The 26,384-nt window shown below is 41.5% G+C and overlaps 3 protein-coding genes and 1 long non-coding RNA gene across 5 annotated transcripts in view; 1 reads left to right on the forward strand and 3 right to left on the reverse strand.

Annotated features, from left to right (window-relative positions):
* Nucleotides 1–2,360: 2,360 nt before the first annotated feature.
* On the reverse strand, nt 2,361–23,098 carry LOC146473362 (uncharacterized). 2 transcript variants are annotated; one of them, XM_085118592.1, is made up of 2 exons: nt 22,134–23,098; nt 2,361–3,020 (listed from the first exon to the last, which is right to left on the reverse strand). In XM_085118592.1, exon 1 carries the CDS (start codon nt 22,847–22,849, stop codon nt 22,139–22,141), a length of 711 nt encoding a protein of 236 aa, XP_084974718.1. In that variant the 5' UTR covers nt 22,850–23,098; the 3' UTR covers nt 2,361–3,020; nt 22,134–22,138. The 2 variants fall into 2 exon arrangements, with proteins under 2 accessions (XP_084974718.1, XP_084974719.1); XM_085118593.1 differs by lacking the exon at nt 2,361–3,020 and adding an exon at nt 19,806–21,006 and having other exon boundaries at nt 22,139–22,884.
* On the reverse strand, nt 3,018–3,866 carry LOC146473363 (putative thiopurine S-methyltransferase). The gene has a single exon (XM_085118591.1). The coding sequence runs from the start codon at nt 3,730–3,732 to the stop codon at nt 3,022–3,024; it is 711 nt and encodes a 236-aa protein (XP_084974717.1). The 5' UTR covers nt 3,733–3,866; the 3' UTR covers nt 3,018–3,021.
* The window catches only part of LOC146473364 (uncharacterized), a 32,174-nt gene continuing 10,461 nt past the window's right edge, over nt 4,672–26,384 (forward strand). Inside the window, exons 1-2 of the long non-coding RNA XR_014866428.1 lie at nt 4,672–5,872; nt 19,334–19,968. This is a non-coding gene — a long non-coding RNA (uncharacterized LOC146473364). The remainder of the gene's footprint in view (nt 5,873–19,333; nt 19,969–26,384) is intronic.
* Nucleotides 6,373–7,594, reverse strand: LOC146473365 (putative thiopurine S-methyltransferase). Its single transcript, XM_085118594.1, has one exon. It carries the CDS (start codon nt 7,577–7,579, stop codon nt 6,869–6,871), a length of 711 nt encoding a protein of 236 aa, XP_084974720.1. The 5' UTR covers nt 7,580–7,594; the 3' UTR covers nt 6,373–6,868.

A 26,384-nucleotide genomic window follows, 5' to 3' on the forward strand; every position in this document is an offset into this window, starting at 1 on the left:
TCAAAGCTGGGCTGTTTTGCTTTCAAAAATGGTCAGAGGACTGGGTCGAGTTTTATGCTGAATTCCAAGTTGTGACGTCACGTTGGTGCCAAAAGTTTGTTTACCTTCATTCCGTTCTTGCCGCCGAAAAGGATTGTAGAAAGAGAAAACATGTCTAGCGATTCTGTGAACGATCGATTCTGGCAACTCTCTTTGTTACGGACACTGCCAGCAACGCAATATCGCTCTCGCTATCGCTTATCTTTCTTCTCTTCCGCCGTGATGAATTGCAATTCTTGACACCAACGTGACGTCAGCAGTTATTGTCACCTGGCATTTTGGCCGCGCGATTCGAATACCATTTTTGAAGGCAAAATAGCCCAACTTTGAGCGCTCACAAAATCGGCAATTTTTACCCCAGTAATCTCAAACTTTGAAATCCCGTGTTTGAAAGGGTAAATTTTATAACTACCTAAAGACAATTTTCGCTTCATAGCCACTTTAACGGTCTGCGGAATGTTCTAGTTTTTGCCTCAGTTCCAAACAGCCAAACAGAGAAGCTCAGAGATTACAATTTCTTGCTGTTTATTATCGTTTTCCCTGCCGAAGGAGACAACATCAAAATGCTAGTGCTATTGATCGCTGTATAAAACCATAAGGAGAGGAGGGAAACAGAATAGGGAGGGGGTAGAATAGTTCATAAAAGGAGGGAGGATCGAGGAAGAAAAAGAAATGTTGGGAGTAGGGAGAGAAAGATGAGGGGGTAATTTTATGGCAAGTTTACTTGCGTGATGGAATTGAAAAGGATGGCGGGGGTATTTCACGAATTTGAGGCCGCCCGCGAGATCCCTTGGTCGTCCGGACGCGGCGGACCGAGAAAGCATGGAATCAAGGCTCGCTAAGTTCGGTAACCATGGCGACCTTCTGGACCTTTCAGGCGACCAAAGCTGTTTAAATATTTTGGACGAATTTGAACGCCATACGCAGCTCACTGAGTGAGCGTGACAGTGCACTGTACTTTGGTAGCGTTAAGTTAAACCCGTTTAGTCCAGCTAGTTTCTAGCTCATTATTAAAATACTTTAAGAGTGAAATTTGGCTGCAAATGTTTATTGAAGACAACGACATCGACATTGGCCGGAAGATAGTTCGTCCAGACCGGCATACGCGTCTTGTACCCGTTGTCACGTGACGTCACCCAGTTCCAGTCGCCCATATATATTGGTGTACCACTTTCCATTGCGTAATAGCATGTAAATGTGACTCACATCTACAAGTGTAGCCTTTAGAAGTGAATAATTCAGAAACTGAATTAAAATCGGGGGGGAAAAAACCGATGAGAATTGGTCTTTGGCAATTTCGGAATATCTCAAGATGTTTGAATCCTCGAGCCTAGTGGAGAATTGATTTCGCGCTGTTCGAGAGAAGTATACTCCTGTTGAATGCACATATCGTTTGTGCTATCTGGAGTTAGAGACGAGCTTTTATACCCAGCAACAGTCGGAAAGCCTTGAAGCCTATAATCAGATTGTATCTGGATTCATTGCTAGCGTAAATAAGTGATTTATCTTGCCTTGTTGAGACGATTCATGACGTCTGTAGTTTTTGAACAAAAAGTTGAATATCTCTGGAAAGGTTTTTCAAAAAGAGAAACTGCTATTCTTGTTCTCTTTGAAAGGCCTTTCAAATAGGCTTAAATTATGTTTCACTTCATTTATATCCTCAAACAGTCTCTTTTCTGAACCCCTTTTACAAAGTGCAACGCTTGAATTTCAAGGTAGTACATATGTACCGTGGCGTCCTTTATAAACAAAAATTATCAGCTATCCCTCAGCCAAACTCGGATATTATCCTAATCTTTCCCCTCCTACTCCCTACCCCCACCCCCTTAAGCCTGCCGCACACTTGAGGAAAGAGCTGGGCAATCTGCCTTGCGAGAAAACGCGAGGCCAGGCGAGGCAATCAGCTCAGCAGTTTCCTCAAGTGTGTAGTTGAGTTTTTGTGAGAATTTCGCCTCGCAAGGCGAAATCTCAATCGTCAAACAGGACAGATATTTTCCTCACTGCCTCGCGAGGCGATAACCTCACGAAAACTCAACCGCACAAGTGATGAAGCAGCTGAGCTAATCACCTGGCGATGTAGTTTGCTCACCTTTTTCCTCTCTGCGTTGAATAGCCGGCTTGTCCACATTCCACAGTCCATAGGAAGTCCATAGACCCTGATCCACAGTTCTCGGTCCAAATTTTCCTCGGATGTTTTCTGTTTTCCATTCTTTAGCATGGCTTGGGCAATTTTTCTCCTGCCCTACGTGACAGGCGTTTGAAAAATATAGGGCGTGCGAGACACGAGCGCGAGAGAAAGACTCGCGTGTCTGCCTCCCTCGCGCTCCCTCACTTTTCATCTCGCCCTATATATTTTCCACGCGCCTGCCACGCAGGCTAGTTTCTCCACAAATGGCATTAGAACATTGACCTTAAGTAGTAATACTAACTAGTAAACACTGTGAAAACACTAATATTGCGACGATGCGAAGATAAATTTTTCCATTTTATTCGATCGTATTAAAGTACCGGCCGGAAGTCATTCGAGGTAAAGAGTGCCGTTTGAACTAGCGTGGTAATACTGGGACAATCACGAAATAAAAGAAAGAACGATGAAACAAAGGTTAACACAAGAATTGGGCGCGCCCTTGGCGGCCCTATTAAAAAGCGGAGCTGTCCAAGATTCTTCAAATGAAATATTCCTGAATATTCATGAAAACTTAGTTCGAGAAAGTAACGCAAACATGCCGGTCATTGTGAGTACACACCGTTCGATTTGTGTAAACGTCGCTTGATTTAGAAACGTCTAACTGCTGTGCAAACGATGCACGATTTGCAATGTTGAATTCTGACAAAAAAAAAAAAAGCGCGCCATGTGGTCGACCTCCCTTTATACCACATGCAGACGTCTCAGTCCTAAAAACAGAACAGGAAATCGGAGAAGTCTGCAGGAGGGCTAACTCTCATTACGTAACGTTCATGGCTCCATACCGGCAACGAACCTTATGTTTTCTTCGGTTTTATCAAGTGATAATTCAAGTCAAAGCAACATTTCCACTCCTGATCTACTCCAAGACGCTCCACTTCCAGTTCCTTTAGAATAAAGTCCTCTTCGTAAATTTCATTCCGTAGCTCGTCCGAGAAGCTCGCCGGCAGGCTCCTTCCACGATCTACCCCATAATATAAATGGCTTTCCAACATGTAGTTTCCATCGGCAGCCAGAAGCGAATGCAATTTTTTCGTGTATCTTTTGCCTCGGTTATCGACTGCAGGCTGCATAGCAGACAACGAACCGCGATCCCAAATTGCATCGAACCTTCCATCAACGTCTTCCTCTGAGAGAAGAAATAAATCACAGCAGAATATGGCTATTTTCTTCTCGACGCACTTGTAGACGTCGACCGGATCGACAGCCGCGACTAATTTGACTTTCTCCACTGAAAACGTGAGGTCGTTTTCTTCAAAGAAACTCTCAATCGGCTGCTTCGCCACTTCAACTCCAACAACGTTGTGACCTTGATCAGCTAACCACAACATATCGAGAGATTTTCCGCACAAAGGAACGAACACTCGTAAGTTTGACCTTCCGCCTGTTAGCTCATGAACATACTTTACAAGGAAATTGTGCACTGTAGCTCTGTGCCACCCAATGTTATTGTCCATCCAGCGTTTCTTCCAATATTCAGGCGTTATTTCGACGAGCTCTTCAGACATCTCTACAGCCGTGCCAGGTCAAGCGTACCTGTCGTGACAGAGAAGGGACTTCAGACTTCAGACTTTGGACTTCCGAAACTGAATGCGTTCATCACACTTACTGAACAATTTCGTTCACTTTTATACTGAAAACGTGTCTCACTCATACGTACGAAACGGCTCCAGTATTGGCCACGGCATAAGTGCATTTCATCTCCAAGGTTCTATATCGGTGCATCAAGAGCTTAACCCTATCATCCGGTGTGTGTGTGTGTGTGTGGGGGGGGGGGGGGGGGGGGAAGAGAGGGATTTCCGCTAAAACCATAAAATTACTCATATTTTGGACTTAAGGCCCTTAAGATTGCTAAAGCTGAAAAGAAGAATGTTTGGACTGAGCTGCGAAAATTCTTCACAGCCTACAGGACGACACCTCATAGCCGTACTGGAGTTACACCAGCCAAACTCCTGTTCAGCGGGGAAATCAGATCAAACATTCCTGAGCTGGGGAACTCAAGGTATGCTGACAGTGAAGCAAGGGACAAGGATGCAGAGATGAAGCAGAACAGGATTCACTATGCTGATCAGAAAAGGAGAGCTTGAGAAACTGACCGTATCTAGCACCTGGTGATCTGTTGCTGTTGAAACAAAGGAAAGAGAACAAGCTCTCAACTAATCTCGTACCCAGATCTCTCACGGTCACACATTTCGACATTCCCGAACCAACTGGGATCTGGCTACGAGATTAGCTCTCAACTTCCTTTGGAGATGTTCCATACACGGTTAGCAAGAAACATGGGAACAAAGTTATAATATCGTCTCCTGAAGGAGTCAATCTGAGGAGAAATGTGTCAGATGTTAAGAAATACTTGAGAGCCGGGACACCACTGGAGATGAACAAGTCAGTGAAGAGAACCCTACCGATCGCGAACAACACTGGGAGGATAACAGAACATCAGGAAGACCAGTCAGGGAAAGGAGGCCGCCAGAGTACTTAAAAGACTACGAGGTCTATGGATGTTGTTAAGTGAAGGGAAATAGAACACTTTGAAATATATCTGTGACTTGTTGCGAGTTGAAAACGTTGCGTTGAACAACTGGATTAGTTATGTTTGACCAGACAATATTTTGCTGAACACTTTATCTAGAGCCGTGTTCAAAATCGATGTGTTATATCTCGTTAGTTGTCAAGGACTCAGTTCTTAGGGGAAGAGGGGTTGTAGTGTATGCCGGGATACGTGTAGACTATTATGGGAGAGACAGAGGAGAACGCCACGGGGGAAAGCTGCAATGGCGGTTATTTGCTGTTTTATTCGTTTTCGTAATCCGGTTTAATCCGTGACTTGAATGTGTTTTAGGACTCTACACATACATAAACACGGAAAATGACTAATTCTAATAACAATCTAGAAACAAACTATTATAACAAGAGGCCCATCAAAAACCTGTACAACAATATTACAAATACGGTACAAAAAACAGGAACGAAATACAAAAAAACATATATATAAATTACAACAAAACCATAACTGCCATGGAAGTGGGGGAGTGGGAAACCTAAAAATGATAACTTGAAAATGTGAATTTCTTGGACTGCAAATGCTCTGATGCCTGAATGATATTAGCGTGAGCCAATTCTAGTACAAGATTACATGCTTGGGAGAGGAGGGCATGCGCGGACGTAGCGTGAGGCACGCGCGATTTAGTGCAGCGTCTTTTCTCCCTTCAAATCGAATGTAATCCAATTGTTGAGAATTTAACAAGCAGATAATGATAAACGATACATTCATATGACCTAAAGAGGTCGAAAACACAAACATGGTGACCGCCTCCAAGAACCCAGTCTGACGGAATTGGTATGAAGCCTTACTTCATAGTGATTTTACTCTACGTATAGTGGATTTTTTTATTGGATTGCTATAGTCTTATGACTTACAAGCTTGGTTGCTCAATCGCTAAAAAAATAGAAAAAAAAAAATAATATTCAACATGACATGCCATGTCAGGGTCTTGACAATGTGCGAGCCAGCGAGCCATGCGAGGCAGACGTACGAGGATAGGATAGGATAGGATAACTTTATTTATACACGGTTTTTCCATCAGCTACTTAGATTATCATTATCAACTAACTATCTATCTACCTAACTAGGCACGAGGCACTCAGGTTAGCCTAAAAAAACAGTCCGGTTAACATAAAAAGCACTCCGATTAGCCTAAATAGCACTCAAGTTAGCATTTATGTTGGGGGTTGTTCATGCCTCGCTGACTCGCATATTGTATACACTCGCCATGTCATGTTGAATATTAATAGTATTTTGTTTACTCCCGCATTTTTCACCAACATCTCTTGCAAAATAAAACTTGACACTTTTTCTTTTCTGTATAAAGGTCTTTCCTCATAGCAAAACATTCTAAACGCATATTGAGCTTCATGGGTGTCTCCGATTTTAAGATACTCATGTTTGAAAACAATTAAAATAAAGCGCAGAGCGGAATGAAAAAGTTCCTACTATGCATAAATCGAGTCTATCCTTAGAATACCCCCACAGATTTTTCTGTTAAATTATAAGCGGTTAGAGTAAGAATTCTTTTTGATATTCACGCCAGTTCAGTTTTAGGCTCAAGAACCGAAACTGGTGTTAGGTAACAAGGATGAATCTTCGCTTTCTCAATCCGAACAAGAGTTTTATTTTACTTAGCCAGGTCTATTTCACGGCTATTCACGTGGTGTGAATATTTATGATTACGTGAAGTCGTGCAAAAGGGAAAAGTTACACAAATATATGCTCCTGCTTCTTAAGTCTTCCATTGTAAATTTTACGTTTTGAAGCTTCATGCATGCAATAATAAATAAACGAAACGAAAGGCGAAATCTCTCGTAGCATTCGTCCTTCCTTAAATCGAGGCGTCCTCGCCGAGCAAAATAAATAACACTAAAGTTTTTGTCCGAAAGCGAACGAATGAATGGCAATTCCCTGATATAGGCTTATGACTAACCATCAATACGTATTACTGTTTTCATGTGCCATATATAATAGAATGCGAATAAGACGGTTAAATATAAAATCTAATATTAATCTTGCAACAATTTGATACTGAATGTCCGGCAACTAACTCTCGTTACGTAACGCGCATGGCTCCACACTAAACGAACCTTAGATTAATTTTTCTTGGGTTTTATCAAGTGACAGTTCAAGTCATAGAAACAGTTCCACTCCTGATCTACTCTAAGCCGCTCCACTTCCAGTTCCTTTAGAATAAAGTCCTCTTCGTAAATTTCATTCAGTAGCTCGTCCGAGATGCTCGCCGGCGTGCTCTTTCCACGATCTACCCCATAATACAAATGGGTTTCCAACATGTACTTTCCATCGGCAGCCAGAAGCGAATGTATTTTTTTTGCGTATCTTTTGCCTCGGTTATCGACTGCAGGCTGCATAGCAGACAAGGAGCCGCGATCCCAAATTGCATCGAACCTTCCATCAACGTCTTCCCCTGAGAGAAGAAATAAATCACAACAGAAGATGATTATTTTCTTCTCGACGCACTTGTAGACATCGACCGGGTCGACAGCCGCGACTAATTTGACTTTCTCCACTGAAAACGTGAGGTCGTTTTCTTCAAAGAAACTCTCAATCGGCTGCTTCACCACTTCAACTCCTACAACGTTGTGACCTTGTTCAGCTAACCACAACATATCGCGAGATTTTCCACACAAAGGAACAAACACTCGCAAGTTCGACCTTCCACCAGTTAGCTCGTGAACATACTTTACGAGGAAATTGTGCACTTTATCTCTGTGCCACCCAATGTTATTGTCCATCCAGCGTTTCTTCCAATATTCAGGCGTTATTTCGACGAGCTCTTCAGACATGATGTTACAGCCGTGCTAGATCAAGCGTACCTGTCGTGACAGAGAAGGGACCTCAGACTTCAGACTTTGGACTTCCGAAACTAAATGCGTTCATCACACTTACTGAACAATTTCGTTCACTTTTATACTGAAAACGTGTCTCACTCATACGTACGAAGCGGCTCCAGTATTGGCCACGGCATAAGTGCATTTCATTTCCAAGCTACTATATCGGTGCATCAAGAGCTTAACCCTATCACCCGGTGTGTGTGTGAGTTGGGGTGGGGGTGGGGGGGAAGAGAGGGATTTCCGCTAAAACCATAAAATTACTCATATTTTGGACTTAAGGCCCTTAAGATTGCTAAAGCTGAAAAGAAGAATGTTTGGACCGAGCTGCGAAAATTCTTAACAGCCTACAGGACGACACCTCATAGCCGGACTGGAGTTACACCAGCCATACTCCTGTTTAAGCAGGGCGGGATCAGATCAAAGATTCCTGAGCTGGGGAACTCAAGGTATGCTGACAGTGAAGCAAGGGACAAGGATGCAGAGATGAAACAGAACAGGACTGACTATGCTGATGAAAAAAGAAGAGCTTGAGAAACTGACCGTACCCGGCCTAGGCTGGTGATCTAGTGCTGTTGAAACAAAGGAAAGAGAACAAGCTCTCAACTACCTTTGGAGATGTTCCATACACGTTTAGCAAGAAACATGGGAACGAAGTTATAATATCGTCTCCTGAAGGAGTCAATCTGAGGAGAAATGTGTCAGATGTTAAGAAATACTTGAGAGAGGACACAATTGGAGATGAACAAGTCAGTGAAGAGGACCCTACCGAACAATACTGGGAGCCGATAACAGAACATCAAGAAAGACGAGTCAGGGAAAGGAAGCCGCCAGAGTACTTAAAGGGTGTTGTATTCGACCAAACTCTTTAATACTTGATAAACTCGAAGATTACATGATGACATTCCTTGAGAAAGAATTCCGCTATTTCCGACGTACAAGATAAATTCCGCTACATTTAGAAGTAATAGTTCCAGAGTTCCTTAGAGAGTCACACTCAAAACAAGAATCTATCCGAGAAATCTGATTACAATGATCACGTACGAATTTGACTAGTTCCAGTCCCTACTCGTTTCCAACACACTCCCCCCTGATTGACGGAGTCAATCACGAGGCGAAACTGTAAAGATAACTGTTTAAACTCAGTCCAATGTTCAAAGTTTTAGATCTGAAAATTAAGATGCAGTAACCACAATTGGAATATCTTCATCTCTGACTACACAAATGTTCCTTGCTGTGTGACACTGGACAGCTCCCATATCAGCTGCTCCTTCATCAAACACATTAACTTCAAGAGGATAGAGTTTCTGAATTGGACGCTTGATGCAAATCCTGCGTAGAGATTTGTCTACCGTCGCCACTTCGGCGGAGCGAACAACGTTGTCTCTTCCTCGCAACAGCTTCTCTACTTTCCCCATTCTCCACTGCTGTCTAGGTGTTTTGTCTGCATATATGTGCACAAGGTCACCAATTTGGATCGTTCTTCTCGGTTCTCCTTTAAGTTTCTGATACTCTCTGATGCCAGTCAGGTATTCTTTCCTCCATCGATTTCTGAAGTGGGTGAGAAGACTCTCCAAGTATCGTTCCCGTCGGGCTAGAGTGCTCAGAGGTACACTGGTAGCAGAAGGTTGCTCCAAGAGACGTCGACCAATTACGAGATGAGAAGGTGTTAGTGGAGCTTCTGACAACTCATTGTACACATAGGTTAACGGCCTGGAATTTAACACTCCTTCAGTTTCAATCAGGGCTGATTCCAGTTCTTCATAACTAAGCTTTGCATTTCCCAGTACTTTCTTCAGACACCTTTTCACAAGTTTGACGCAGATTTCGAAAAAACCGCCCCACCAGCTTGCAGTGGGCACATTGAAATTCCAGTCAATGTTCTTGTTAAGAACGAACTTCTGAACTTCTGAATCTTTAAAAGTTTTCCCGTTATCTGAGATGAACAGGTTGGGTATCCCTCGTCTTCCAAAGAAACGTTTAAGCACTCTTAGAAATGACTTGGCGGTCAAATCGGGTGTGAGTTCAAGGTGCACAGCTCTGGTACTTGCACATGTAATTAGAGCAATGTAACACTTGAACATGTCTCCCTTGGACTTTTAGATATTCTTAACATAAAGGGGGCCAGCAAAGTCTACACCAACTTTGGAGAAGGCCAGATCATCTGAGACTCGAAATGAAGGTAATGGAGGAGGAGGTGGGCTACTGAAAGCTCTCCCTTGTATCTTCTTACATGTAATGCACTTAGAGAGTACATCCTTGACAGCTTGTCGTCCTTTGATTATCCAGAACTGTGACCGAGTTTCAGTGAGAGTTTCTCCAACCCCATTGTGTTTCACGTTTTCATGACTTTGTGCAATTACTAATCTTGTGAAGTGCTGCTTTCTCGGTAACAGGATTGGAAACTTGGCTGAGTATGGAAGTGAAGAATTCTGAATCCTTCCCTTGCATCGCAATACTCCATCTTCATCTTTAAAGACTCCTAACTGTTCCCAAGTCGAACTTGATCTCTCCCTTTCATCAAGTTTCCCTTGAACGTCTTTGTACCAGAGAATTTTTGCAGCATTCATTTCCTGTGAACTAACATTTGAATGCATTTCTGGAACTCTTTTAATCCGTCTGATGAACTTCAATACGAGGGCAGTTACTCTGATAAGCTTGCTGAGACTGCTAAATCTCTCTGGTTGGACGACTTCAGAGATGTTTTCAAGGGCTTGGACCAATACGTTCATTACTTGTGAGATTCCATCTGCATCTTCTTTCTTCAATTTCTTTGAAGTTTCTTCTGAGAGGGTGCCTTCACCAACAGGACAATTAGGTGGGCTTGGCCACTGATCCTTCTCCTTCTCTAGAAATGGTGCTCCTTTCCACCATAGATCATTAGAAACAAGATCAAAACTCTTGGCTCCTCGCGAGGCAATGTCACTTGGGTTAAGTTCAGAAGGGCAATATCCCCAATGTTCTTTACTCCAGAGACTTCGAATCTTTGTAACTCGATTCTGTACAAACTGCTTGAATTGTTTTGACTCTCCATTAATCCACCACCGTACAATCTGAGAATCAATCCAATTGAACACAGCATCAATCTTGATGGTACAAGCCAATGCCTTATACACAGCTGTCATCAGGTTTGCTAGAGTCAATGCTGCCATCAATTCCATTCGAGGAATTGTCTCTCCTTTCAAGGGTGCTACCCTAGTTTTAGAGGCTAACAGCTGCGAATAGCTGACATTAGAGGTTGTCACCCGAATGTAGATGTTTGCACCATAAGCAATCTTACTCGCGTCTGCAAAACCGTGTAGTTGAATAGACTTGACATCTTCTGCTTCTATCCCAGCTAGGACACAGCGAGGTACACTCATCACTGAAACTCTCACCATGTCTTCTGCTACTTCTTTCCACTTTAAACAGAGCTCTTCTGGCAGGGCCTCATCCCAGCCAATCTTGAGCTGACATATCTCTTGAAACATACACTTCAAGGGCAACATAATTGGTGACAGCAAGCCTAATGGATCATAAAATCGAGCAGTGATGCTCAACAGTTTCCGCTTTGTCAGTGTTCCATCCAATGCTTGTGTAGCAAAGGTTGCGAGATCAAACTTGAAGCTGTCTTCTATCCTATCCCATGGAACTCCCATCACTTTGATGAGGTCTTCTTCGGGAACACTAGACTTTGTCAAAGAAGGACTGGTTTCTGAAGGTGTCTGAGTTGATGATGACAGGTTAGCTTCCTCCTTCTCAATCAACTGATTTAGCTCTTCGCTGTTCGATGCCCATTTTCGCATGTTGAAACCTCCTTCTCTGAATCGCAACTTCAATTTTCCGTAAAGTTCGAAGCAGTCCTTTACCGAATCCTTTCCAGATGCAAAGTCATCCACATACAAAGCTCTGACAACAGTGTTCACAAAGTCTGGATCAATGTTCTCATACTTGCTTAAGTGATTTCTCAGGGTTACATTCAAAATGAACGGTGAACAGACAAGGCCAAACAAAAGCCGTGTGAATCTAAGGATGATGACTTCCGGATTCGAGGAACTGATGTCATTTATCCACAAGAACCTTAAAGTGCCCATATCGGAAAATTTTTTATTTTCTTATCTGAATCTAAACATCACCCTAAGAACTTCAGTGAAAAAATTTTTCGATTTGCATAAAACGCGAATTTTTTATGAATTTTATAAGACGTTCAAATTTGCCGCCATTTTGGCCCAGGATTCGCATTAGTCTCCTCTCGGTTTAGCAAGAGCTGTGACGTAGATTCAGGAACACGTGACTTCAGCCTTTCTCTGGATCTCACTGAAAACAAGTCGCGGTATTTCTGCACGTTTCTCGAAAATGCCGGAAAGATGTGTTGCAGCGAGATGTGGAAACATCAAAGACGAAGCAAATGGAATAAGCATGCACAGGATTCCTTTCTTTGGCACTACATGCCCGCAAAGACTGAGGAGGCGAAAGAAATGGATCGATTTTATGCTGGAGCGGAGGAAGATGTGGACGCGCGCCTGGAAAGACCTTGTCCTTGTGCTCGATGCACTTCAATGACGAGGATTTCACAAGGCTGATGAAGTCAGGTTTAAACTTAAAACGTGAACTGAAGTAGGATGACATCGCGTTTGTGTTTATCCTTTAAAACAGCTAAGCGAAAGGAAGACGAAGACCGAGAGACACCTTCGAAGAGGAGCAGGGAAAAGCGAATGGTAAGCTTTCGATGCTGAATATTCACACCCGCTTGTGACATTCTAAACGTTGTAACCTTCTGAGGTTTATAGTTTGACCTCACTGTTAACTCAGTCGCAAGTTTTATTTGTTTTGGTATATATTCTCATAGATCGTGAGATCCGCGAAGTTTCGTTGAGACCAAGCTCTCAAAAAATACTAGCACAAATGCTACCACTGATGTAAATAGATCGATGCGAGAACGGTCGCACTCGGCGGACACAGAAAACATTGTAAACCACGATGTAGATAAGGTAGATAAACTGCAGCAAGAATTCAACGAGCTCAAACAAATATTGTACACACATGTGTTGCAGAATTCTGCAAACAATAAAAATGTTGAAAAGTATAACAGCTTTATCTCTGAAATTCTAACCACCACAACGGGGGTTCAAAATAAAAAAGGGCACAAAACAAATAACAAGCGCAAAGAGCGCAGAAAAAAATTGGCAAAAAAATGGATTGAGATACTAAGAGAAAAACACGAGAAATTCATGAAGAATTTTTCAAACAAATAACTTAGCGACAGCCTGTTAGCGTTATTTCTAAAGGGCTCAAATTTGTCCCGACACCGGTGACAGACACGAATTACATTAGACGCCAACTCTTGTTAGACTTCGAACATTTCGCAAGACGTATGCGCCTAAAAGATACAATGGATTTTGTAAACTGTGGGACAGTTGCAAAAAGGAAATTAACGTGTTCATTGGACAAGCTAACAACTTCCATCCTACAATTAAATTTACGGCCGAAATTTCAGAGAACGAGACAAGCTATTATTATCACAGTTCAACACGTGTCCTTCCTGTAGTTCCGCGAGAACAATGTCGCTAGTCAGCGCTTCCCAATTGCCTTCGACTTCCTTGCAGCAGTAGCACTCGCTGATATTTACTAGCAGATCACGGCTACAGTTACCACAAGTACATCTACATGGAAAATAATTCGTTCGAATGTTTGTGAGTACTTGGCCATAGTTTTGACAGATGATAATGAAGAGCGCGTATGCAAAATGCAAGGTGAGAACTTTACCCTCCACTAACACGCACTCTATTCTCCAAGCGTTTCGTTAAATCTTCCTCGAGTCGTCGCTTCTCCTCTTGTTCCTTGCGATATCTTTTTAGCCATTCTTCGTCTGCTATCGGCTCGTCCGCGTACGGTTCGAGTGTATCATCATCTTCACACGTATTACTTGTCTCGTGGACGCCATCTATCGCCTCGACTTCGACGCTTTCAAATTCGTCCTAGCTGCTTTCTTCAGCGGTTTGCTCACTTTCCGTGTCAGATAAGTTTTCTGCCATGGAATATACTTATTTGGAGCTAAGTTTTTCCTTCCTACCGGTGAATCTGACGATTTTCTTTCTGCCGCGAATGTACTTTACTGAAGGTCAAGTGAGTGCATAGACTCGAGAGTTCCTGAATGTACGTCACAGACCATGTCACGTGGCCCTATTGTGAGCCTGTCGGCATTCTCATCAGCGGGGCGGGTGGACCGCAATAAAATAGGATTTTAAAGATTTGTAAAATTCATAAAAAATTTGCGTTTCATGCAAATCGAAAAATTTTTTCACTGAAGTTCTTAGGGTCGTATTAAGAAAAGCTGATCAAATTCAAAGACAATGCTCTTTGTTTAACGTCGCAAATACGGCCATAAAAGGAGATTTTGAAACAATAGCTTTAGCGCCAAACAAAGGCTTATTAATTCAGGAGGGAAATTCAAACTCGCTGTTATGACAATAGCAAAATTCACGAGGGAAATTCAGAAATAGCCGATGACTGCACGAGTTCGAAATTTGCATATTTGGCGAAAGCGTCGCGAGTGAAAGCGTGATGGTTTTAAACTAACACCTCTTCTTTAAGAGCCGCGCTAGCAACCGATGCTTTTGTTTTAAGACTAAATGACAACAACCACATTGATCCTTTTCAATCAAACGGTCTAATCGGTGATTTTTCCAATCCAAAGCGCGAGTTTTCATAAACGAATCCTTTTCTTTCCTTTCCTTTTTTTACGAGTAACAAGTTAGTTTTGAAATTCACAACTCTTGACCTGAAGTGAAACCATCGATAAAAGCTTCACTGTTTTGCGGCGTTGTGCTGCACGCTATTATCAACTTATCCAAAATCGTATAAAATAATTTAGCATTTCCAGGTTTCTTGCTTGGGGTCAATAACAATAATAGTAAACCTTCCGCAACTTTCCAAACCCCTCTCCCCTAGTGTCGCTAATTTGACACGCCGACAATTTTGTGACGATGTGAAATTCATCTTCGCCGAGTCTCGGAACAATTCCCTAAGCGCAATAAAACAACAAAAGGCTTTTGTTTGGACTTGTGAAGACGAATTTGATTCACTACAATGGACCATTTCTTGATACGGTGATGTTTAGATTCAGATAAGAAAATAAAAAATTTTCCGATATGGGCACTTTAACAAATTCCTCTGTTCAGGATCCACTTCAACATTTAAAAATGCTTTCTCCAAGTCACCAATCAATGCAACTCTGTGGAGACGAAATCGTAGGAGAATGTCAAAGATCAAAGGTGTTAAGGCTGGACCAGGGAGCAGACAGTCATTCAGACTTGGTTCATTCTGAGATTTAGCACTAGCATCATACACTACTCGTAGTTTGGTAGTGGTTCTGTCTTCCTTCACGACTTCTTTATGAGGAATGTAATGCACAGTTCCTGGTATGACTTCTTGATCACGACTCTTGTCAACTAATTCTATAACACCAGAGTTCAGTTGGTCCTTAATGACGTCATCATACTGTTGTAGAATGTCAGGCTTGGACTTCAATCTTGCTAATGAGGAGCTGAGGCGTTTCTGTGCTACCAAGTAGTTGTCTGGAATTGTAGGATGTTCTTCCTTAAAGGGAAGAGAAACTTCATAACGGCTACCATTGAACTTTACTTTGGCAAGATAATCTTCATCGAATTCTTCTTCTCTATTCTTCACTCCCAGAGTATCATAGTCCCAGAATTTGTTCAGTTCTTCTTTCAGAGAAACATCAACTGACTTTAAGTCTTCTTCAACTACTTGACATTCTGTCTTCATAACATGCGCCATGTTAACACTTGATGAGCTCTGCAATGCACCTGCTATGTTAATAGGACCACCCAAAACATAACCCAGCCTTGTACGAACTGCTACAGGTCCATGCGACTCCCCCCGTACCACATGGTTCTGGACAATGGACCAGTAATAATCAGCACCAATCATAATATCTACTTCAAGATCTTCATCGCCACGGGAATAGTCAGCAAGAGGTAAGCCTTGTAGATGAGGGTAACTTTGCTGTGCAATCTCAATGGTCTGGTTGGCTATGGGTCCACAAATCAGTTCAACTTCATAAGCATTGACAAACACTTTCAACTGATCTTGGCATTCCAGTGCAAATTGAACAATGTCACATTTCTTCAACGAGGCTTCATTGTTTCTAAACGTTTTAATCAGAACAGTTTCACTTCCAAATGAGGGCAGGCCTAACTTGCTCCTCAACCGTGTACTTATGTAAGACCTTTGAGAACATGAATCAAATAAAACCTTCACATGGCAAGAATTTCCTCCATTAGGATTTCCGACCCTGGCTATGGCAGTTTGCAGCAAAACAGAATTATTCTTAACATCTTGAGTGAAATACAAATTTGTACTCACAGTTTGTTCCTGATTGGTTCTTCTTGCTTGCGTGAATTGTGGTGAAGAGTTTTGCACGCCGCATAGCGATACATGATGTTTCCCGCCACAACGATAACATCTCGCTTGGCAATCTCGGCTCACATGACCACTCCTCAAACAACCAAAACATCGCCCCTTTTGGCGGAGAATTCTTTTCTTCGCTTCTGGCTCCGTAACAACAGCGCATCTCGCCGAAGGGTGCGGTCCACTGCAGAAAGTACACCACATTTCCTTATTTTGTTGAGGTCTGTCGTTGTATGAAACAAGTGTCGACGACGTGGGGGGTCTCTTGTTTTGACCGAACCGTAATCCATATCCAAACTCTCGTTTTTCTCTCATTTTCGACTGATCTGTCACTGGACCGAGAGCACACCTTTCTCGTACCTGTAACTCCTCTGCAAACGACTTTATTAATGTGTCGAGGTCCCACTCGTCGCTCATACCACGACTCAAAATTAAAGGCAACTCTTGAGGAATTTTCGCCATGATCACTGGGGTTAGGAATGTTCCGTACGTGTCAATGGAAATTCCAATTCCTTGCAAACTTCGAACAGCCGACTCTGTTTTGTCCAACAATTGCCGCAGTTGTTTAAGATCACCAGTATCACTCACTTTTGGTAGCTGCATTAACATCTCGATGTGTTTAGATATGATAACTTGTTTGCTTCCGAACCGCTTGTTTAGGAGATCGACCGCATGGTTGTAATTTGAGCTTGTGAGAGGTAAACCAGAAATGGTTTCGGCTGCAGCGCCCTCCAATAATGATTTCAAATACTGAAATTTGTCGACTTCATTCAGATCCTCACTCGTGTGAATTGCGGATGAAAAGCTGTCCCAAAATGTTGTCCATTTTGTAGCATCCCCTGTAAACTTAGGTAACGTGAGCTTCGGTAGCTTTGCCTTGTTTGTGCCCTTCGCGCCATTTTGAGCGGGGAGAGATCCTTGCGGACTCGCCGATGGCAATGTCACCGTTTCTTCGACATCATTCGCTTCCTGCTTAGGAGACGACAAACATGAGGTTATCAATAAGATCGTTTCTTGTAACGACGCGTTAAAATCGCAGCGCTCCAGGATTTCCTTTTCGATTGCGTCGGCTTGCAATAATTCTGCGATTTCTTGATCAAGCGATGCGATTTCAGCTTCAGTCGGACGCTTTCCACATCACCGTTGTTGATTAACTCCTTCACATCGTTCATAACTTTACGAACGTGAACTCTGAACCCTGAGCGCTCCAGAATTTTCTTTTTGACATCCGACATGACGAAGGTCACAAAACACGTGCTCTGTTCTCCTTGCTTTCACTCCCGGGTCTCGGCACCAAAATGTTGTATTCGACCAAACTCTTTAATACTTGATAAACTCGAAGATTACATGATGACATTCCTTGAGAAAGAATTCCGCTATTTCCGACGTACAAGATAAATTCCGCTACATTTAGAAGTAATAGTTCCAGAGTTCCTTAGAGAGTCACACTCAAAACAAGAATCTATCCGAGAAATCTGATTACAATGATCACGTACGAATTTGACTAGTTCCAGTCCCTACTCGTTTCCAACAAAGGGGAAGTATCACGAAAATTTGCTGTCATTTCAAAACCCAAAATATTTGACTGTCAGCAGAAACAACAACTGAAATAATTGTCAAGTTTGTTAAAAATTATCACCCCAGTGCAATAAAACTGTCGATTAGTGCCTCTGGCCAGAGACAGAGTAGGCCGGTTTGGATTGAAACTTGAAAAATATTAGGCTAATGTTTTTCATGTTCTCGCATTTTTGTTTCCAAAAGGCGATAGAACAGGTCACAAGTTGTTTCTTTCAAGAATTGAGTTGATTTCGTTCCTCTCGTCATTCTAGAATTATTTGGCAGGTGATTGAAGGTCTTATTTCATCATTTTTAACAAAAGATAGCAAAAACCCCACGCTTCCCCTTTAATAGACTACGAGGTCTGAATTGGGTATATGTTTTCCCTTTCGGAAGAGACTTCGACTTTAGCCAGATTTTTGAACAAACACTGAGTTTATTAACGATTAAGTTTAGTGTTTTACGTTGTCAAAAACTCTGGTTGCCTTCTCTTCTGCTTTTTGAAGCGAGGCACGTACTGACCTATTTATTCTTTTACAAAAAATATGCATGATATGTGAATCACGCATTTATTAACACGCATTCATTAGTCCTTTACAAAGTTTTTCGGCAAAATTATGCGCATTATGCAAAACAAGGTCTATGGACGTTGTTAAGTGAAGGAAAATAGAACACTTTGAAATATTGTTGCGAGTTGAAAACGTTGCGTTGGACAACTGGATTAGTTATGTTTGACCAGACACTATTTTGCTGAACACTTTATCTAGAGCCGTGTTCAAAATCGATGTGTTATATCTCGTTAGTTGTCAAGGACTCAGTTCTTGGGGGAAGAGAGGTTGTAGTGTATGCCGGGATACGTGTAGACTATTATGGGAGAGACTGAGGAGAATGCCACGGGGGAAAGCTGCAATGGCGGTTATTTGCTGTTGTATTCGTTTTCGTAATCCGGTTTAATCCGCGACTTGAATGTGTGTTAGGACTCTACACAAACATGAACACGGAAAATGGCTAATTCTAATTACAATCTAGAAACAAACTATGATAACAAGAGGCCCATCAAAAACCTGTACAACAATATTACAAATACGGTACAAAAAACAGAAACGAAATAGAAAAAAACATACATATAAATTACAACAAAACCATAACTGCCATAGAAGTGGGGGAGTGGGAAAGCTAAAACTGATAACTTGAAAATGCAAATTTCTTGGACTGCAAATGCTCTGATGCCTGAATGATAATAGCGTGGTACTAGATTACATGCTTGTATGTATGAACAAGAGACTATGAGGTAAGAGAGCGAATCCCCCATACATGCCCCACGTCCTCTGAAAATTTTTTTCAATCTATTTTTGTTTGCGTTGCTATTTTAATGTCGACATCTTATTGGTCAGTTAGAGTGACGTCATTTAATTTCAAACTCAATGGCGGATTATAATTTCCCAAAATAGCATGGCGCGAACTAAAAAAAAGATTGAAAATAATTATCATGGGGCACAGGGATTCGCTCTCTTACCTCATAGTCTCTTGGTATGAAGCAATACTTCAGTAGTGGTCAGTTTACTCTACGTAGGTAGTGGATTTTTTCATTGGATTGCTATAGTCTTATGACTTACACTCTTGGTTGCTCAATCTTAAAGAAAAATGGAAAAAATAAAAAAAATTATTTTTCAACATGACCTGCCATGTCAGGGTCTTAACAATCTGCGAGCCAGCGAGGCAGACGTGCGAGGCACTCAGGTTAGCCTAAAAAAACAGTCCGATTAGCCTAAAAAGCACTCCGGTTAGCCTAAATAGCACTCAGGTTAGCTGAAATAGCTCCCCGGTTAGCTTAACGGTTAGCACTGATTTATGTTGGGGGTTGTTCATGCCTCGCAGGTCTGCCTCGCATGCCTCGCTGACTCGCATATTGTATACACTCGCCATGTCATGTTGAATATTAACGGTATTTTGTTTACTCCCGCATTTTTCACCAATAGAAGAAAAAGAAGAGGAAGAAGAAGAAGAAGAAGAAGAAGAAGAAGAAGAAGAAGAAGAAGAAGAAGAAGAAGAAGAAGAAGAAGAAGAAGAAAAAGAAGAAGAAGAAGAAGAAGAAGAAGAAGAAGAAGAAGAAGAAGAAGAAGAAGAAGAAGAAAAAGAAGAAGAAGAAGAAGAAGAAGAAGAAGAAGAAGAAGAAGAAGAAGAAGAAGAAGAAGAAGAAGAAGAAGAAGAAGAAGAAGAAGAACCTTTATTGATTTATAACGCTCAGGGTAGCCCTTTCAGATGCAAAAAGCTGTCTGTTATCAATGGGAGCCCTGAGCACAACAATGTACTAAAACTACAATATACATATACATTAAACTAATACTGATAATAAAATAGATAAAAAAAACTATGTACGAATAAAAATTTAGAAACAAATAAATTTTCTTTTCTGAATAAAGGTCTTTCCTCATAGCAAAACGTTGTATATGAGCTTATTCCATGGGTGTCTCTGATTTTAAGATATTCATGTTTGAAAACAGTTAAAATAAAGCGCAGATAAATGAAAAAGTTCCTACTTTGCATAAATCGAGATATCATTAAAATACCCCTAGAGATTTTTCTTTTAGATTATAAGCGGTTAGAGTGAGAATTCTTTTTGATATTCACGCCAGTTATAGGCTCAAGAACCGAAACTGGCATGGTGTTAGGTAAGAAGGATGAATCTTGGTCAAGTTTCAGTCGTTATTCGCTTTCTCGATCCGTACAAGAGTTTTATTTTAGGGAGTGTTCATTATTTATGGGGAGGGGGGGAGCTGGCAAATGGGAGGGGGGGGGGAAGCCAAGCTTACTCCCCCATTTAGGGGGGATGGGAGAAAAGTTTTACTCTGGATCTGGGGAAGAGGGGGGGGCGACAAAAAAGTTTGAAGGTTGATATCATTAGTTTTGGGGTTTATTCTTCCAGAACCGCATGACATTTAATGTACTTGTACCACAGTAAATCAAACCATAAGATACAACAACGCTAAAGAGTATGTCAAAATGTAATCTCACACCAATAGTTAACACAGCAAATGGGTTCCATTCAATGGATTTGCTAGTTAGATATGTTTGGATTTCACTTGCTGCACCAACAGATAGGCCGCCCTTCAGAAATAAGTTGATCTAGGCCTTTCACTAGAACGGTTGGGTGAAGGCTGTCAGTGTTTTGCAGCCAGATCATGTCATCTGACAGTGGCAATATAACTTCTTCTGCGCTTTCTCCAGTCAAGGACTCCACAACTGCAGCTTGGCACAGTCTTTTTCTCTTTTCTTTCCTCTGTTTTGCCTTTCTCTTGGCCTCTTTCCGCCTCCTACTCACTCCACTTTGTGTCTGCCAGTTGCACAAACACCCTCTTTGGCTGCCTTGTGGTATTTTCTGGACTAGTGATTACACTCTGTATCACTTCAACCTGTACATTAACATACGTAATAGTTTCTTCTACTGCTAGTGGAGCAAGCAAAAGGCAGGCGAGTAAAGCGCTAAGTGGAGGATGAGAGTATGGTTTGATAATAAATGCATCATGGGGGGGGGGGGGTAAAAACGTTTACATGTGGGGGAGGGGTACAAAAAGTTCCAAACGTTCCGTTTGCCCATTTACCAGCCCCCCCCCCCCCTCCCCATAAATAATGAACCGGCTCCCTTACTTGGCCAGGTCTATCTCACGGCTATTCATGTGCTGTGAATATTCATGATTACGTGAAGTCCTTGCAAAAGGTAAAAGCTACATCATATATGCTTCTGCTTCTCAAGTCTCCCATTGTAAATTTTACGTTTTGCAAGACTTCATACACGCGATCATAAATAAACGAAACGAAAGGCGAAATCTCTCGTAGCATTCGTCCTTCCTTAAATCGAGGCGTCCTCGCCGAGCAACTGAAATAAATAACACTAAAGTTCTTGTCCGAAAGCGAACGAATGAATGGCAATTCCCTGATATAGGCTTATGACTAACCATCAATACGTATTGCCGTTTTCATGCGCAATATATAATAGACTGCGAATAAGACGGTTAAATATCAAATTTTATCTAACAACAAATGGATACTGAATGTCGGGGGGATGCACAATCTGCGAGCCAGCGAAGCATGCGAGGCAGACGTGTGACGCACACAGGTTAGCCTAAAAATCACTCCGGTTAGCCTAAAGAGCACTCCGGTTAGCCCAGGAGTTAGTCTAAATAGCACTCAGGTTAGCTTAAATAGCTCCCCAGTTAGCCGAGCGGTTAGCACTTTATGTTGGGGTTGTTCATGCCTCGCATGCCTCGCATATTTTTTTCTTGCCCTCGCATGCCTCGCTGGCTCGCATATTGTATACATACATACATACATACTTTATTGTTACCTCCCCAATGGGGTTTTTCAGGAACAATTATTTAAATACTTAAGTTACTAATAACTACACAATTAAAATTAATCAAATTTAAGAAAACAATTACAACATTATCTAAACTTTATAATCGAAAAAAAAAATGTATACAGTCAATGTCGGGCGACTAACTCTCGTTAAGTAACGAGCATGGCTCCACACTCAACAAACCTTACTTAATTTTTCTTGGGTTTCATCACGTGATAGTTCAAGTCATAGAAACATTTCCACTCCTGATCTACTCTAAGCCGCTCCACTTCCAGTTCCTTTAGAATAAAGTCCTCTTCGTAAATTTCATTTAGTAGCTCATCCGAGATGCTCGCCGGCGTGTTGTTTCCACGATCTACCCCATAATATAAATAGGTTTCCAACATGTAGTTTCCATCAGCAGCAAGAAGCGAGTGCAGTTTTTTCGTGTATCTTTTGCCTCGGTTATCGACTGCAGGCTGCATAGCTGACAAGGAACTGCGATCCCAAATTGCATCGAATCTTACACCAAAATCTTCCTCTGAGAGAAGAAATAAATCACAGCAAAAAATGATTATTTTCTTTTCGATGCACGTGTAGACATCGACCGGATCGACAGCCGCGGCTAATTTGACTTTCTCCACTGAAAACGTGAGGTCGTTTTCTTTAAAGAAACTCTCAATCGGCTGCTTCGCCATTTCAACTCCCACAACGTTGTGACCTTGATTAGCTAACCACAACATATCGAGAGTTTTTCCGCACAAAGGAACAAACACTCGCAAGTTCGACCTTCCGCCTGTTAGCTCGTGTACATATTTTACGAGGAAATTGTGCACTGAAGCTCTGTGCCACCCAATGTTATTGTCCATCCAGCGTTTCTTCCAATATTCAGGCGTTATTTCGACGAGTTCTTCAGACATCTTTACAGCCGTGCCAGGTCAAGCGTATCTATCGCGGCAGAGAAGGGACTTCAGACTTCAGACTTTGGACTTCCGAAACTAAATGCATTCACCACACTCCCTGAACAATCAGGAACAATTTCGATCAGTTTTATACTGAAAACTTGTCTCACTCATACGTACGAAGCGGCTCCAGTTTTGGCCATCGCATAGGTGCATTTCATTTCCAAGCTACTTTGTCGGTGCATCGAGAGCTTAAGGCGGGGTACACCCAAATTTGAGTGAAATTTGAAGAGGTTTTAAGAATGGATAGAAGAATATTTTTGGAATACTAACAGACAGTTGATACCCACGCAAGAGCACCCCGGGTTTCTAGTGGACTAACTTGGTATCCGTCTATTAATTATTAACTGCAAATTCTAATTTTAAAACTTCACTAAATCTTCAATATTTCTTTCTTCTCTTAATTTTATTACTCTTTTGAGAAAAACTATCTCCTCCCAAATATACCTAAAAATCACCCAAAAATTTACAAAACACCCCAAAACATGGATTTGTGTAATGAGCATATGGTTTTTGTATTGCTTGAGACGCGAACGAGATATTTCCGTTGAACCGATTTTTAAGGTGGCTTAAGGCTGGTTTCCATATGATCGCGGATCGCAGATCGCACGTGAGGAAAATCACGCGAGCTTGCTGAGGAAATCCCGCGAGCACAAAAACAAAATGGCGGCTCTCGGAAAAATTTCCTGGTATTCCAGGTCAGTTTCAGAGGCGTGTTTACAGTAGCTAGATCGTGTTTGGGCTTGATAACTGAAAAAAACGTGTTGTCTAATGGTTGCCGTTCCTTTACAGCCTTATTAAAAGCCTTTGCAGAGTTGTGATTTTGCGCCAAATGTTTGAACACGACGGCAGCATGCACTCACCAGTTGGAGCGCGCGCGCACGCTGGAACAAGGGTTTTCCCAGAACAAGCATGCGCAATGGTCTTCTCACCGTAGGTCGCAATAGTTATTTTTTCTCGCTTAATTTCTCCAAATCTAGCCGTACAACCTGTGTTCAAGTTTTTGCTGTTGACAGAAAACACTAAAACGGAAACGTGAACATTTTTTAAAGAAAATCTGTCAGAAATTTTTTTAGGAATTTACAAATAAGGCAAAATTTCCCAATTTTGTCATTTGCCAAATTTCTCCTTGACAAAATTTCGTGTTCTTCTCCGTAAATATTTATTTTTGCCCATTTTTCAAATCCTGAAATTTTGAATTGAGGTCGTACGGCTAGATTTAGAGCCAGACAACTCTAAAAGGTGTAGTTTCCAGGCCCCCACTAAGACTTATTCTTTTGTATTTAACACTTTTTGAGCATTCGAAATTTAATTTCTGACTCAAAATTATTTCTTTTGTATTTACTGTACTAGAAAAAATGTCCAAGAAAATTCCTCTCGGCGTTTTTCTTAAGTTTTTCTTAAGGCCTTCTTTCACCCCAGAAAACTGTAGTAAGCCACCTCAAAAGACTACGAGGTCTACAGAATTTGTTTAAGGACGGTGCCTACTATTGTTACTGCGCATACGTTCTGCGCATCGCGAGATACTCGGGTTTCCTATGGGTGGTGCATACTAATGCAGGAATATTTTTGCGCGGTTTAAAACTTTACGGAAAAGGCAGAACTTAGCAAATGCTTTTGTTATCTAAAAAGAAAATTGGGGGTAACCATGCAATTTTCAGAGATAATTAAGCTTCAACTTAAGAAAAAATCCCATACATTGCTTTATATTTTGGCGCTTTTTAGAGATATTATTACTCAATTATCTCTGAAAAATGCGTGGTTACCCCCAATTTTCTTTTCGGATTCCAATAGGCCTTGCTAAGATCTGCTTTTCCCGCGTAGTCATAAACCGCACAAAAATACTTCGATATTAGTAGGCACCGTCCTTAAAAGGATCAATCTTTGTCCTGAGAAGACTTCACGTTGCCACGCACGTTATTTTTGTCAACCGAAGTCGCATGCCATGCAGTAAAGTGAAGATCAAATTTAATTTACTTATTTACTCATTGTTCCTTGAATGCTAAAACTATAAACAGTTTTCATCGCTTTCTTTACCCTCACTTCTTCCAAATCAACAACCAGACGATCAAATCCTCGAATTGTTGTTAATATTCAGCAAGAGTCCGCAGCATCAAAAAAGCTGCTGCTCTTATAAAATTGGCGCGAAAACATGACGCGCTCTTCAGTTAATCTATTTCCCACGTAATTCGCATTTCGCATAATTATGCCATTCTGCACGCCATGCCACATGCCATTCCGCAAACTCATTCGGCCTTTTACCCGGGACTCTGTAAAGCGAGGATACGGACGGGCGGATGCTGACGGCGGATGGCGGATGGGGCTTTTTAACAACAACAACAACAAAAAAATAGGATGTTGATGGGACTCTGTAAAACGCGGATACGGACGGGCGGATGCGGACGGCGGATGGCGGATGGGGCTTTTAAAAAAAAAAAAAAGGATGTTGATACTGTTAAATTTATTGGTTAATTGTTACCTTCTAAGAAATGCTAGCTTTGACTATTTTATTTTTAATTTGAATTAATTTATATCGTATTGTCAGCCAAACAGCGAAAACGCTATAGAATGTCTCTTCTCGTTTTTCAGCCAAATCAGTCTGAGTTTGCATTGGAACTCCATACATTAGTACGACACACTATCCGGCAAAACAACACGTTCACATTCATGAACATTTAGAATACAGGATAATCTGATTAACGGGGAAAGTACTGTACGAGCTCTTGTTAGGCATTATAGATTGGAAATCGTGGTTCAGTTGTTCGAACAGAGAAATCGATACAAGTTATTAAAAAATTATTTTAAGATGTCCAAAGATTTCTCTGCGTAGGATTTTTGAACGAGTCTTTTTCTTCTCCTTAAATTTGCACACAAGCGACGTTTTCCTTGCAATAGGAGACTTTTTTTTGATAGGGTTTTGCGTCTTTTCGGTTTTGATATTCTTGCGGATTTTGGTTTTTCTCTTTTTTGAACATTCAGATTTTTTTATCTGACAGAAAAACAGTTTTTCGGTAAGTTTCTGGTTTTCCCCCAGTTGTCTCGGCGGCGGCCTTCAGTCCCTAGTTATCAGGGGTCGTCTTGGTACAGTCGAACCTCGATTATCCGGACTCGTTGGGACTTGAATAAATAGTCCGGATAATCGAGAGTCCGTATAATCGAAAATATGAATATTAATGAGACAGTAATGTAAAGAAACGAAATAAAGAAAACAGAATTTAATTGTAAATAGCTTTTTAAACTTGTCTAACCAACCGGTTGATGCTTTGCGTGAGCTTTCGCGACATCAGACATCTTGGCAGAACGTAACTTTTTCGTGACCCGCAAAACGCCCAAATATGGAACCCACAAAATTTTCCCAGAGAAAAAAAGTGACATTTTTTCAAGCGCGAGAAGTTCATGTTCGTTTCAGCGAGGGACCACAAACAAAATCGCGATCTTTAATTCGTCACGATTGTTCAAGACCAAGCTGATCAGCGACCGGCTCTAAATCGGC

This window comes from Pavona decussata, unplaced genomic scaffold, assembly GCF_977016875.1.
Source record: "Pavona decussata unplaced genomic scaffold, jaPavDecu1.1 SCAFFOLD_94, whole genome shotgun sequence".
Taxonomy (NCBI): Eukaryota; Metazoa; Cnidaria; class Anthozoa; order Scleractinia; family Agariciidae; genus Pavona; species Pavona decussata.

What these genes read in the sequence shown, in the direction of transcription:
- LOC146473365 (XM_085118594.1), bottom strand. Translation starts at nt 7,579, where the DNA reads ATGTCTGAAGAGCTCGTCGAAATAACGCCTGAATATTGGAAGAAACGC.
- LOC146473362 (XM_085118592.1), bottom strand. Translation starts at nt 22,849, where the DNA reads ATGTCTGAAGAACTCGTCGAAATAACGCCTGAATATTGGAAGAAACGC.
- LOC146473363 (XM_085118591.1), bottom strand. Translation starts at nt 3,732, where the DNA reads ATGTCTGAAGAGCTCGTCGAAATAACGCCTGAATATTGGAAGAAACGC.